Below are 14,918 nucleotides of genomic sequence, written 5' to 3' on the forward strand. Positions count from 1 at the left end.
TACTTTGTTTTGATGGAATCTTGTTGTCTCAGAGATCCATTGGTTTCTATTTGTCCAATTATAATTTTTAGGGTGTTATTTTCTTTTATTAGCTTTTGTGTTTTCTTTTCCAGTTGGTTAATTTTATTGAGTTGGTATTCCTTTTCTGTTAGTTGAGTTTTAGATAAGTTGCATTCCTTTTCCTGTTGGTCAATTTTATTTTTTGAAGAATCTTTTTCCAGTTGGTTATTTTTACTTTTAAAGGAGTTTATTTCTTTAGTCAAATTTTCATAATTTTCCTGCATGGCTCTCATTTCTTTTTTTCTATTTTTCATCTTTCTCTCTTCTTTGGTTTTTAAATTCTTTTTAAGCTCTTCTCTGAGGTTTTGAGTTTGAATCCAATTCATAGACTCCTTTGAGACTTTCCAAGTAGGAAATTTTTCATTTCTTTCTTCTTCTGAGGTGGCATTTTTACCATCTTTATCTGCATAGTAGGTTTTTTTTTTGCAAGGTAAATGGGGTTAAGTGACTTGCTCAAGACCACACAGCTAGGTAATTATTAAGTGTCTGAGGCTGGATTTGAACTCAGGTACTCCTGACTCCAGGGCCCGTGCTCTATCCACTGCACCACCTAGTCGTCCCAAGTAGTTTTCCATGGTTAATGCTCTTTTAGTTTTTTTGTTCATCTTGATTATTTATGCCCTGCTCCTGGGGTATAGGTAGTATAGTATAGACCCAAGATTTTTGTGCTGGGGTTGGGGTCTGAGCCCTGGCTTGATGTCCTAGCTCTGTCTAAACAATAGTTTGTTCCCAACCCAGTCTTGTCTTTTGCCCTGGTGTTCCCAGGGCAATAAAATTGATCACCAGGGAAAGGAATGCAACTTATTTAAAACTCAACTAACATAAAGGGAATACCAGACTTTGTTTGGGATTGGGACCCTCCCTGCTGGCTTGCTATCTAACTGGGAGACCTATGCTGTTGTCTAGCTGCCACAACCTGGATTTTTAGCCTGTGGCTAAAAACTTCCACTGGCTTTCCCACTTTCCTACCTATCTGGGCTCTATTTCCCCTTTCCCCCACAAGGGACAGATTTTCACTAAAGATCTTCCACGATATCTACAATTGAAAACTTGTTTTTATCTTGTCATTTTTAGTGGGATCTGTAGTTTTAATGTCTGTATAAAGACTTCATTTAACATTGTTGGGGGGGGGGTGGCTAGGTGGGGCAGTGTACCAGCCCTGGAGTCAGGAGTACCTGAATTCAAATCTGGCCTCAAACACTTAATAATTACCTAGCTGTGTGGCCTTGGGCAAGCCATTTAACCCCATTACCTTGCAAAAACCTTTTTAAAAAATATTGTATACAGAAAAGCTATGGGAGTCATCTTGGCTCCACCTTGGAAGTTCTCCCATTTTCAGTTTTCTTAATGAAGATATTAGAGTGATTTGCCATTTTACAGATTAGGAAACTGAGGCAAACAGGGTTAAGTGATTTGCCCAGGGTCACCTAGATAGAATCTAAAAGCAGATTTGAACTCAGAAAGATGAATCTTTTGGACTCCCAATCTGGCACTCTATCCACTTCACAGAAACCCATCTAATCCAGAGATTAGATGATAATTTTCTCTGTTGCTGTCTCTCCCTGTGTGTGTGTGTGTGTGTGTGTGTGTGTGTGTGTGTGACTATCTTCTTCTCTGTATAGTTAACCCATGTTAGCCTCCCTCTCAGCTACTTTTGAGTAAATGAAATACATACAGACCAGTAATGTGTTGGTTAACCACAATTTTATCTTAATGCTAATTGTTAAAGACCAGTTGGATAGAAATGCAAAATAGATTCTAAAGAGCAGAGATACTCCTTGGAATGGATACATGGTCTTGGGGGGGGGGGGAATGTAAACACAATCTTGGATTAGACTATGACTTGGATCTGAATGTGCCCTTTGGCATAACCATAGACCAGAAGTTGCCCAGACATTACTCTTGGCCTCCAGAACTTCCTCTCGTTTCTGTAGCTATACTGCCAATTTTACAGCAATTGTACTGTCTTCCTGGATTGTTTTGGCTTCAGTCTCTCAGTCCTTTTTTTAATCTCTATAAAATCATTGCCCAGTGCAAGTCTTCTTTTGCCTCTGCTTTTGTCTCTACTTTTAGAGGTAGTTGCCCAGGGTGAAGTAGGTAGTGATGATGACCTTGGTATATTGGACTGCTATAGCAGCAGCAGTAGCAAGAGGTAGCCTTGGCCAGCATCCTTTTCTTCTTCCTTGGCATCTTCCAACCTGTCATACTTTCTGATATAAATTCTTATGAAGCACCTCCTGCCCTTCATCGTTATAAAAAAGGGGCCAGGGGGGCAGCTAGTGATGCAGTGGATAGAGCACCGCCCCTGGAGTCAGGAGGACCTGAGTTCAAATGTGACTTCAGACACTTAATTATTGCCTAGCTGTGTGGCCTTGGGCAAGTCACTGAAACCCATTGCCTTGCAAAAAAAGGGGGGGGGGGAGCTGAGCTTTCAGTCACAGTTTCATGATTCCAGTAGATAAGTCCTTATAAAATCTCAGTTTATACACAGATAAGTCAATACAAAACAGATGTAGTGAACTCTTGGAAACAAATCTCAGTCTCCAAGGAGTGGCAGAAGCTCCTGGAAATGAAGGAATGAAAAAGCATTTGTGTTAAATGCTCAGAGAGCAGGGTCCCAAATTCAGGTGTCTGAATTCTAGAGAAAGATAATCAGAGTCCAGGCAGCAGATGGCTGGGAAGTGGCGTGGTGACTTGAATTCTGAGAAATGTAGACCAGTTTCTCAGAGACAACACAGGGAAGGGACTTTTCTACTGAAATGGGTTTTGGGAAATTATGTTTTAAGAAATGCATGGGGCGGGGCAGGGGGGAGCAACTAGATGGCACAGTGGATAAAGCACCAGTCCTGGAATCAGAGTGACCTGAGTTCAAATATGACCTCAGACACATAATAATTGCCTAGTTGTGTGCCCTTGGGCAAGTCACTTAACCCCATTGCCTTAAATAAATAATAAAAAAAGAAATGCACAATAAGAGAGAAAAGAATGATATTGAGCATCATTAATCTCTAACAGAACACTTAGCATCTTGTGTCACCAAAGACAGGACATTGAGGAAAAGAATATGAAACAAACCCAATCACTGGTGAACATTCCCCGGATTTGAATTCCAGATAACTGGTAGAATGTCTCCTTCTCCTTTATATTTTTTTCTTTCCTCTCTGTTTTCCATCTAAAAGAAAAGTTCAAATAAAACATTCTGATTCATTTTACTGTTTTAATATTTCTTTAAATCTAGTTTCCTCTAGACAAAGATAGGCTCTGAAGTCAATTTTTTGAAGTAAATATTTATTTGAATGTAGGGAATTGGAATCCCTGAAGAAAATGGTCTGAACCTTTTAGGTTGCTGACTAACTGTTAGAACTTTTAGGTGGAATCTTAAGTGTTTTATATATATATATATATATATATATATATATATATATGTGTGTGTGTGTGTGTGTGTGTGTGTGTGTGTGTGTGTGTGTGTGATTTTAAACATCAGTAATCTAAATTTTCACATAAAAGACCCCATGTAGATATGGGTCAGTGTTGTAATGGAGCTGGCTCATTCTGGCACATAAGAGTGGGTTGTTAAATTTTTAGTATGGGTATCTATAACTTGGAAATCAGCAAATCTGCATTAGGATCTGAATTTTTTTGTTTTGTGGATTTAGAAACTGAGAAATTGATGAAGAAAACAGTAATAATGCAGATTTAATTTAAATATGTGTCATTTATACATTTTCTTGGTAGGAAGGAAGTCAATGGTTAAACATTTACCAGTACACTTCTAATTTGGATTATTGTCTCCAGTATGGTGGGTTGCTTTTAAACTTAGAATAGGGAAAAACCTCTTTGCCTTCTAAAGGAGAGGGAAGGAGAAGACCAGTGACCAGGAAGAAGCCAAGTACCTTGGAAAGAGAAGAAAAAGTTCTCCTCAGTCAAACTATCATCCACACTGACACCTATTGGTTCCTGTGGGGAAAATAATTAATTATGTTTGGAAAAATTATACTGTTTCAATGTAACCCTATGTGAAAAAGGGTTATCTGTACTCAGAATGTTGTTTGATCCCAGTAACTGTAGAAATGCTCGAGATGGCTACAAAAAAATTTAGGTTCTTCCAAGTCCTGGATTCATTCAAAGCACTCTTGAGTTACCCTACCCAGGACTTGTGTTGAGTCCATCCAATCTTGCGTTTTGGGTTCCCTTTTGTTGGCTTCACCCAAGTTTTATTAAATGTTTACAGTTACACATATCTATCTCAATCTACATTGTTTTCAAGTTTGCTTCTTGGCAATGGTTCTCGCTCAGACACTTTTTATTTTCTATTTATTTATTTTTTTACAAGGCAATAGGGTTAAGTGACTTGCCCAAGGTCATGCAACTAGGTTATTATTAAGTGTCTGAGGCTAGATTTGAACTCAGGTCCTCCTGACTCCAGGGCCGGTGCTCTATCCACTGCATCACCTAGCTGCCCCTCACTCAGACACTTTTGTTCAAATCCTATATAATGTGCATATTTAAGAGCCTTTCTAGTTTACTCTCCTCTACCAAATGACCCAACAAATTTCTTTCTAAAACTATTTTAGAATTGGATTTTGTTCTCATAACAGAAACATGTACATAAATATAAAGTAAATATAAAAACTCAAACAAACATTTGATTTGGGCAATGAGACAGACTGTCAACTTAGAGGATGATCAGGCAAGGCCCTCATGTAGAAAGGTATACCTGAACTAAGCCTTGAAGGATACATAGAGACGAAGGTAAGGGAAAAAGAGTATCCTAGTCCTGTCAATCAATCTGTACAGAAAGAAGGCTTCTGGGAGGAGATAAAAGGCCTTGCAGAAGACTATTAACTGGAACATTGAGTGTACAAGTAAACAACAGTCTAGAAATTGTAGAGGACTTCAAATGGCAAACCAAAGTTTTGCTTTGAGTTAGAGGCAGAAATTTCCTTCACAGGAGTGTCTGTGCTTGAGGAATATCATGTTGTCAGTTGTCCAGAGAATAAATTGTAGATTGGAGAAAGGAGACAATGGAATCAAGGAGACTGATTAAGAAGCTATTCCAGTCATCCAGGCAGAGTTGTAAGCACCTGAATAAAGGATACAAGAATAATGGGAGTTATGTTTGGGGAGGAATTTTTTTCAAAATACTTTTTTCAAGTTATGTGATTAAATAAGAGAATTAATAACATTAATAATAGCTAGTATTTATATAGCATCTACTATGTACTAAGTTTATAAATGTTATTTCATTTGATCCCCACAACCACCCTGGGAGGTAGGTTTTATTATTATCTATATTTTACAGTCAAGGAAACTGAGGCAAACAGAGATTAATTTGCCCAAGTCACATAGTAAGTGTCTGAGGCCAGAGTTTAACTGAGAACTAAAGAAAAAAATCAACCTAGGGCTTCCATGTAAAGTAAATAAATAAAGAGAAGAGATAAGAAAGAGGGGAAACAGCAATGGTACAATTACTAAAAGAAATTAAAATAATTTCTAAATACTCAATTAATGGAACCTCACCAACAGTGATAAAAATTTGGAGGCTATGAGAAAAAACTCTATGTTATCCAGGTAGGTATCTGAGGTCCAATACAGACAGGGCTAGAAAGCAGGGAATATTTGGATTGAAACAAAGGAGCAAATTTTATTGAAATGCCTTTGAGTCATTTCAGTGGATTCTATAATTAGCTGTTAAAAGATCAGACTCATCGGGTGCTCTTCTGTAAAAACAGGACAGATTAGTGGAAAAAAGTTGAGAAAACGGGAAGGGAGAGGATCAAAATGACCTGATGGAGTAACTTAATTACTTAGTACAGTGTGGAGGACAAAATCACTGGTGACAACTGACCTGTATATCAGTGTAGATTAGGCCTAGCTAGGGAATAAAATAGTGAATTAACACTAAATTTGTTTCGGGTACTTTTGTTCAGTTGTTTCAGTTGTCTGATTCTTTGTGATTCCATACAAGATTTTCTTGCAAAAATACTGGAATGATTTGCCATTCCTTTCTCTAATACATTTTACCGATGAAGAAACTGAGGCAAACAGGACAAAGAATCCTTCAGCTAGTCTGAGGCCAGATTTGAACTCACAAAGAAAGATGAGTCTTTCTGACTCTAAGTCTGGCCCTCTATCCACCACATCACTTAACTGCCTCCTCTGGTATCTTTGTCACCTTCATTTCCAGACTTTCTTTTTTCTGATTCCCCTTCCAGCAACACTATTTTCCCCCACTCCAAATTACCCCACTCACAGTGCCTGAAACGTCAACCTTGGAGACAGAGAGACAGAGCACTGGATTTAGAGAAGGGAGAATTGAATGCAAAATGTCTCTGTTATTAATATTTATATAATATTAAGCAAATCAAGAAAATCCTGGGCTTTAGTTTCCACATCTGTATAGCACAGGAGATTAAATTAGATGACGTCTAGAAAACTTTTCAACCTTAAATTCAATTTAAATTTATTTTCTTATTCTGTGCTTAAACACCAAATAAAAATGAGTACTTGTGCATATATACAATAATACATAAAAAGCTAATATCAGACTTCCGGCCAAGATGGTGGAAAGAAGACTGGCACAGTTCTAAAGTATCCTGATCTTTCCCCATCTATCACATGAAACAAACCTCTTAAAAGAAATCCAACCCACAAAACCCAGAAAGAAAAGCCAAGAGAAAGAACATCTACCTCAGGATTTGTCTCCAGCAGCAGCACTGGCTGAATTCGGGCAGGTGAGTCTGGGCTCAGAGGATGGATCAGCCCTGGATCAACCAGATTAACAGCTGGATTGGAGCCGGGAGTCTGAGGGCCCGAGAGCCGGACCTGCTGGATCAGTGGTGGGGCTGGACGGCAGGGGCTTGAGTCAACTAGGGAGCAGAGGCGCTGGTGTTGGTGCTGTCCCCCAGGATATTGAGGACAGGGCTGGGGGGAGAGTTCCAGAGCAGGAGAGCTGTGGACACCATCCCTGGGCTCCTCTGGTCTGAGGAACTCAGAGTCCCATTACAGCTCAGAACTCTTCCCAGAGCAAACAAATGCGGACTAATTCTGCTTCAGGCCCAGGTGTGTGAGCAGATGAACCAGTCCAGCTGAGGAATGACTTCAGGCCAGGGTAAAGCCCACCATTGATTGAAGGCAAAAGAATTCAATAGCTCCAACTCCTCCCTTCAAGCAAAGGGAGAAGGCCTCAATCAAGGTCACAGACACTCCAGAGAAACAACCAACACCTCCTACTGGCCAGCCAGAGAAATTGCACTCAGTGAATAAAGCCTTTAGCAATCCCAAGCCACTGTGAACCACCACCCCCCATCCCCAACTCAAGGTTTTAGCAAAATGAAGAAGGGTCAGCAGAAAGGTGGATCCATAGAAAAATTCTTGGAAGGGAAAGACCCCAACTCAGAAAGACCTGGAACCTCTGAGGAGAATACAATCTGGTCTTCAGCACAGAAAGACTTCCTTGAAGAAATAAGGAAGGAGCTTAAAAATCAACTGGAAAATTTGGGAGAGACAATTAATACCTTGCAACAAGAAAACAAAACCTTAGAAAGTACAATTGGACAAATACAAAAGGAGAATAAATCTCTCAGATCATCAATTGGACAATTACAAAATGAGAATAATTCTCTCAAATCCTCAACTGGGCAAATGCAAAAAGAAAATAATTCTCTCAAAACCTCAATTGGTCAAATGGAAAGCTCTTTCAAAAGTAGAATTGACCAATTGGAAAAGGAGTTGCTAAAGGTTACTGAAGAAAACTCCCCCCCCCCAAAAAAAAAGAATGGAGTCTACAGAAACTAATGACTCCATGAGACAGCAAGAGTCAGTTAAACAAAATCAAAAAAATAGAAAAAATAGGAGAAAATGTAAAATACCTCATCAACAAAACCACTGACCTTGAGAATAGATCGAGGAGGGACAACCTGACAATTATAGGATGTCCTGAAAACATTGAAGAGAAAAAAACCCTGGACTTAATATTACAGAATCTAGTGATGGAAAACTGCCCTGATATCATGGAATTGGAGGGCAAAGTAGTTATTGAAAGAGTACATTGATCCCCACCAGAAAAAGATCCTAAAATGAAAACACCAATTTGTGGCCAAATTCCAGAACTATCAAATAAAAGAGAAAATCCTGCAAGCAGCTAGAAAGAAACAATTTAAATATCAAGGAGCCACAGTAAGGATCATGCAGGACCTGGCTGCATCAACATTAAGGGATTGAAGGGCCTGGAAGGAGATATTTCAAAGAACAAGGGAGCTTGGAATGCAGCCAAGAATCTACTTTCCTGCAAAGCTGAGTCTTCTCTTCCAGAGAACAAGATGGAAATTTAACAAAATGGAAGAATTCCAAAAATTCCTGATGAAAAGACCAGAGCTAAACAGAAAATTTGGATATCAAACAGGAGGTTCAAGAGACACATAAAAAGGTAAAAAAAAGGGGGGGGGCAGTAAAAGGAAAAACAAAATGCTATCCAGTAAGATGAAACTGGCTATATCCCAGTATGGGGAAAAAGATTCTCATAAATCTTGAGAATTGTAACTCTAACAGAGAGAATATACCTAGCCAGAAATGAAGGACATTCATGACCTATCCATGAGACTGCTATCTAATGGGATGTAACTGGCTTTAAACCCACTTGGGAGAAAGACTCTAATAACTCTCAGGAATTTTGACTCTATTTGATAGAATATACTGAACTAGAAGGGACAGACACTCAGAATTTTCTATGACTTAGACAGAATGATCTAAAAAACACTACCTCCTTAAAAAGGGGGACAGGAAAGAGATGGGAGGAGGGAGGGGATTGAATGGGGTAAATCTCATTACACTAAGAGGTACAAAATATTTATGATAATAGAGGGGAAGAAGGGAGCAGATGAGAAATACCTGAATCTTCTTCTCATCAGACTTGGCTTAAAGCAACCTACACATACTCAGTTAACTTATAAAACATCTAACCTTTCAAGCATTAAAAGGGGAAAAGGGGAGGGGGGATGGAGAAAGTGAAGGGGACTCGGGGGGGAAAGGGGAAAATAACAAAAGGAAGGGAAGGGAAAAAGGGAAAATGGAAAGGGGAAAGAAAGGGGAGGGTGTGATATAGGAGGGCAAACATACTGAAGGGGGCAGTATTGAGAAACAAAATACTTGGGAATATGGATAAAGGGCGGGAAGGGGGAAATGCAAAAGGAGGGAAGATAGCACAGAGGGCAATAAAGAATTAGTAATCATAACTTTGAATGTGAATGGGATTAACTCTCCCTTAAAACATAAGCAAATAGCATAGTGGATTAAAAAACAGAATCCTACAATATGCTACTTACAAGAAATTCATTTGAAGCAGGGAGATACATATAGAGTAAAGGTAAAAGGTTGGAGCAAAATATATTTTGCTTCAGCTGAAGTAAAAAAAAGCAGGAGTAGCAATCCTTATCTCAGACAAAGCAGCAGCAAAAATAGATAGTGTTAAAAGGGATAAGGAAGGAAACTTCATCCTCCTAAAAGGTACCATAGATAATAAAGTCATTTCAATACTGAATATACATGCACCCAATGGGACAGCACCCTAATTCTTAGAGGAGAAGCTGAAAGAACTACAGGAAGACATAGACAGCAAAACTCTGATAGTGGGAGACCTCAACCTCCCACTCTCAGATCTAGCTAAATCGAATCATAAAATAAACAAGAAAGAAGTTAAGGAGGTAAATAGATTGTTAGAAAAATTAGATATGGTAGAGTTACGGAGGAAACTGAACAGGGATAGAAAAGAATATACCTTTTTCTCTGCAGTACATGGAACTTATATAAAAATTGACCATGTACTAGGACATAAAAACCTAATGATCAACTGCAGAAAGGCAGAAATAGTGAATACATCTTTCTCAGATCACAATGCAATAAAAGTCATATGCAAAAGTGGGCCAAGGAGAAATAGACCCAGAACAATTGGAAACTGAATAACCTCATTTTAAAAAATGAGTGGACCAAAAAACAAATTATAGAAAGAATTAACCATTTTATCCTGGATAATGATAATAATGAAACAACATACCAAAACTTATGGAATTCATTCAACGTGACTCTCAGTGGATATATTATAGCTCTAAATGCTTACATGAATAATTTGGAGAAAGAGGAAATCAATGAACTAAATATGCAAATAAAAAAATTAGCGAAAGAACAAATCAAAAATCACCAATTAAATACCAAATTAGAAATTCTAAAAATTAAAGGAGAAATCAATAAAATCAAAAGCAAAAAACCATTGAATTAATAAATAAAACCAAAAGTTGGTATTATGAAAAAACCAATAAAATTGATAAAACTCTGGTCAATTTGATTAAAAAAAGAAAACCAAATTGCTAGTATCATAAATGAAAAAGGTAAACTCACCACCAATGAGGAGGGAATTAAAGTAATAATTTGAATTTATTTTGCCCAACTCTATGCCAATCAATTTAATAATCTAAGTGAAATGGATGAATATTTAAAAAAATATAAGTTGCTCAGGTTAAATGAAGAAGAGATTATCTCAGAAAAAGAAATTCAACAAGCAATCATTGAACTTCCTAAAAAAAAATCTCCAGAGCTTGATGGATTCACAAATGAATTCTACCAAACATTTGAGGAACAATAGGTTCCAATTCAATATAAATTCTTTTAAAAATAGGGAAAGATGGAACTCTGCCTAACTCTTTCTATGAAACCAGGAAGAGTTAAAACAGAGAAAGAAAATTATAGACCTATTTCCCTGATGAACATAGATGCAAAAATCTTAAATAAACTCTTAGCAAAACAATTACAACAAGTTATCACTAGGATAATACATTATGATCAAGTAGGATTTATTCCAGGAATGCAGGGTTGGTTCAATATTAGGAAAACTGTTAGTATACTCAATTACATCAACAACAAACCTAGCAGAAATCATGTGATCATATCAATAGATGCTGAAAAAGCTTTTGACAAAATACAGCATCCATTCCTATTAAAAACACTAGAGAGTGTAGGAATAAATGGACTGTTCCTTAAAATAATTAGCAGTATCTATCTGAAACCAACAATAAGCATTATATTCAATGGGGAGAGACTAGAGGCATTCCCAATAAGATCGGGGTGAAACAAGGGTGCCCATTATCACCACTACTATTCAATATTGTATTAGAAATGTTAGCATCAGCAATTAGAGAATAAAAAGAAATTGAAGGAATTAGAATTGGGAAGGAAGAGACAAAACTCTCACTCTTTTCAGATGACATGATGGTCTACCTAGAAAATCCCAAGAAGTCATCCAAAAAACAACTGGAATCAATTAGCAATTTTAGCAAAGTTACAGGTTATAAAATAAACCCTCATAAATCCTCAACTTTTCTATATATGTCTAGCAAGATACAGCAGGAAGAACTAGAAAGAGAAATCCTATTCAAAATAACCTCAGACAATATAAAATACTTGGGAGTCTATTTGCCAAGGCAGACTCAGTATCTTTTTGAAAACAATTATAAAACACTTCTCACACAAATTAAATCAGATTTAAATAACTGGGCAAATATCAACTGCTCATGGATAGGTAGAGCTAATATAATAAAAATGACAATTCTACCAAAACTAAACTATCTGTTTAGTGCCCTGCCAATCAAAATTCCAAAAAATTACTTTAATGAGTTTGAAAAAATATAAGTAAATTCATATAGAGAAATAAAAAGCCAAGAATTGCCAGGAGCTTAATGAAAAAAAGTGCAAAAGGTGGCTTAGTGCTACCTGATCTAAAATTATATTATAAAGCATCAGTCATCAAAACTGTTTGGTATTGGCTAAGAAATAGAGTGGTGGACCAGTGGAATAGACTAGGTGTAAAAGCAAGAGATGATTATAGTAATCTGCTGTTTGATAAACCCAAAGGGTCCAGCCATTGGGATAAAAACTCCCTCTTTGATAAAAACTGCTGGGATAACTGGAAGTTAGTATGGAAGAAACTTAGATTAGACCAACACCTCACACCCTTTACCAAGATAAGATCTAAATGGTTACAGGACTTAGACATAAAAAACAATACTATAAGCAAATTAGAAGATCAAGGACTAGTTTACCTGTCAGATCTATGGAAAGGGGAGCAGTTTATGACTAAGAAAGAGATGGAGAACATCACCAAAAACCAATTAGATGATTTTGATTACATTAAATTAAAAAGCTTTTGCACAGGTAAAACCAATGTAACCAAGATCAAAAGAAATGTAGTAAATTGGGAAACAATCTTTACAACTAATGATTCTGACAAAGGACTCATTTCTAAAATATACAGAGAACTGAGTCATATTTTTAAAACAAAAAGCCATTTCCCAATTGACAAATGGTCAAAGGATATGCAAAGGCAGTTTACAGATGAGGAGATCAAAGCAATTCATAACCATATGAAAAAATGTTCTAAATCATTAATTATTACAGAAATGCAAATTAAAGCTTCTCTGAGGTATCATCTCACACCTCTCAGATTGGCCAATTATGACCAGAAAGGATAATGATCATTGTTGGAAGGGTTGTGGGAAATCTGGGACACTATTACATTGTTGGTGGAGCTGTAAACTCATCCAACCCTTCTGGAGAGCTATTTGGAACTATGCCCAAAGGGCAACAAAAATGTGCATACCCTTTGACTCAGCAATACCATTACTGGGTCTATATCCTGAAGAGAAGATGAAAAAGGGTAAAAACATTACATGTACAAAAATATTTATAGCAGCCCTGTTTTGTGGTGGCAAAGAATTGGAAATCAAATAAATGTCCTTCAACTGGGGAATGGCTTAACAAACTGTGGTATATGTATGTCATGGAACACTATTGTTCTATTAGAAACCAGGAGGGATGGGATTTCGGAGAAGTCTGGAGGGATTTGCATGAACTGATGCTGAGTGAGATGAGCAGAACCAGAAAAACACTGTATACCCTAACAGCAACATGGGAGTAATGATCAACCTTGAAGGACTAGCTCATCCTATCAATGCAACAATCAGGACCAATTTTGGGCTGTCTGCAAAGGAGAGTGCCATCTCTATCCAGATAAGGAGCTGTGGAGTTTGAACAAAATTCAAGGACTATTCCCTTCAATTTAGAAAAACAGAGATATCTTACTGTCTGATCATTTTACCTCTTACACTTCTTGTCTCTTCTCTAAGGATATGATTTCTCTCTCATCACACCCAATTTGGATCAAGGTACAACATGGAAACAAAGTAAAGACTGACAGATTGCTTTCTGTGGGGGGGTGGGGGGAGGGAAGTAAGATTGGGGGAAATTGTAAAACTCAAATAATATCTTTAATAAAAATTAATTTAAAAAACATTAATATCATGTATAATTTGATATTCTTCAAAAATATATAATAATGGGGCAGCTAGGTGGTACAGTGGATAGAGCACTGACCGGGAGTCAGGAGGACCTGAGTTCAAATCCAGCCCCAGACACTTAATAATTCCCTAGCTGTGTGGCCTTGGGCAAGCCATTTCCTTGCAAAAAAAAAAAAACCCTAAAATATATATGTATATATACATATATATTTTATATATAACAAATTTGGGGCAGCTAGGTAGTGCAGTGGATAGAGCAGCAGCCCTGGAGTCAGGAGGACTTGAGTTCAAATAGGGCCTCAGACACTTAATAATTGCCCAGCTGTGTGACCTTGGGCAAGTAACTTAACTCCAGTGCCTTGCCAAAAGAAAATTTGATAAATTCAGCTGTCAGAGCTGTACTATATAATTCCTTCTGACTTCTTTTGCTCTCTTTTGTGCACCAATAAAACTTTAGTGATTTTTTTTCTTTCCTTTTCAGGGACTTCACTAAAGCTCTCTTTAAAGAGAGTCTCCATCTCTTTCTTTTCTTTTTTTTTTTTTTTGGAAGGCAGTAGAGTTGAGTGATTGCCCAAGGTCACACAGCTAGGTAATCATTAAGTGTCTAAGGTCAAATTTGAACTCAGGTCCTCCTGACTCCAGAGCTGCTGTTCTATCCACTGTACCACCTAGCTCCCCCAAGTCTCCCTCTCTTTCAATCCCACTCCAAAAATGATAGGGGAAAAAAAACACCTTTTTTTTTTTTTTTACAATTTTAAGTTTTTATTTATTAGCACCTGAACAAATTATGCCTTAACAGCAAATTTTCAAAGAGGGTACAGGTGTTTTTTCTTTTGCTGTTTTTTAGTCTTCAGGCTTTCCTCATGTTTATTAAGCCTGCGGCTCATGGCACGGGTCTTCTTGGGCCAAAGGTCCAGGGGCTTGTATTTCTTGCCCTTATAGAATTTCCTGAGGTTCTCTTTCTGTGTCTGGTTGATGACAGTCAGGACCTGGGCAATAGATTTTCGGATCTTAGATAGTTTGGATGCAGCTCCTCCTGTGACCTTGGCCACTCTCAACTGTGAAAGTTCCACCTTTAAATCGTCTAATTGCTTAAGTAACTCTTCCTTCTTCTTCCCACGAAGATCCCTGGCCTTGATTTTTGCCATGATCATGGATGCGAGACTCCACCACCGGCTCTGAGGAGAAAGAGCAAAAAAACACCTTTTAACAAATGCATATAGTGGAAAAAAACAAATGCCCACAATTTGACCTTGTTTATAAATGCTTATCTTATTCTCCATCTTGACTCCATCACCTCTTGTCAGGAAGTGGGAAGCAGGTTTCACCAAGGGTCCTTTTGAATATTGGGTGTTCATTACATTGATCAGGGTTCTTAAGGAATTTCAAAATTGTTTTTTCTTTTAGTTTTTGTCTGTATAAATTGTATTCACAGTTCTGCTGCCTTCCCTTTGAATAATTTCATTCAAATATTCTTATTCCTCAGAAACTGCCTTTTCATCATTTCTAAAGGTG

General features: G+C 37.5%; 1 protein-coding gene across 1 annotated transcript; it reads right to left on the reverse strand.

The window, feature by feature from the left end:
• Positions 1 to 14,142: 14,142 nt before the first annotated feature.
• On the reverse strand, positions 14,143 to 14,567 carry LOC141520373 (large ribosomal subunit protein uL29-like). The gene has a single exon (XM_074232067.1). The coding sequence runs from the start codon at positions 14,555 to 14,557 to the stop codon at positions 14,210 to 14,212; it is 348 nt and encodes a 115-aa protein (XP_074088168.1). The 5' UTR covers positions 14,558 to 14,567; the 3' UTR covers positions 14,143 to 14,209.
• Positions 14,568 to 14,918: the final 351 nt, after the last annotated feature.

Source organism: Macrotis lagotis, chromosome 4 (genome assembly GCF_037893015.1).
Source record: "Macrotis lagotis isolate mMagLag1 chromosome 4, bilby.v1.9.chrom.fasta, whole genome shotgun sequence".
NCBI lineage: Eukaryota > Metazoa > Chordata > Mammalia > Peramelemorphia > Peramelidae > Macrotis > Macrotis lagotis.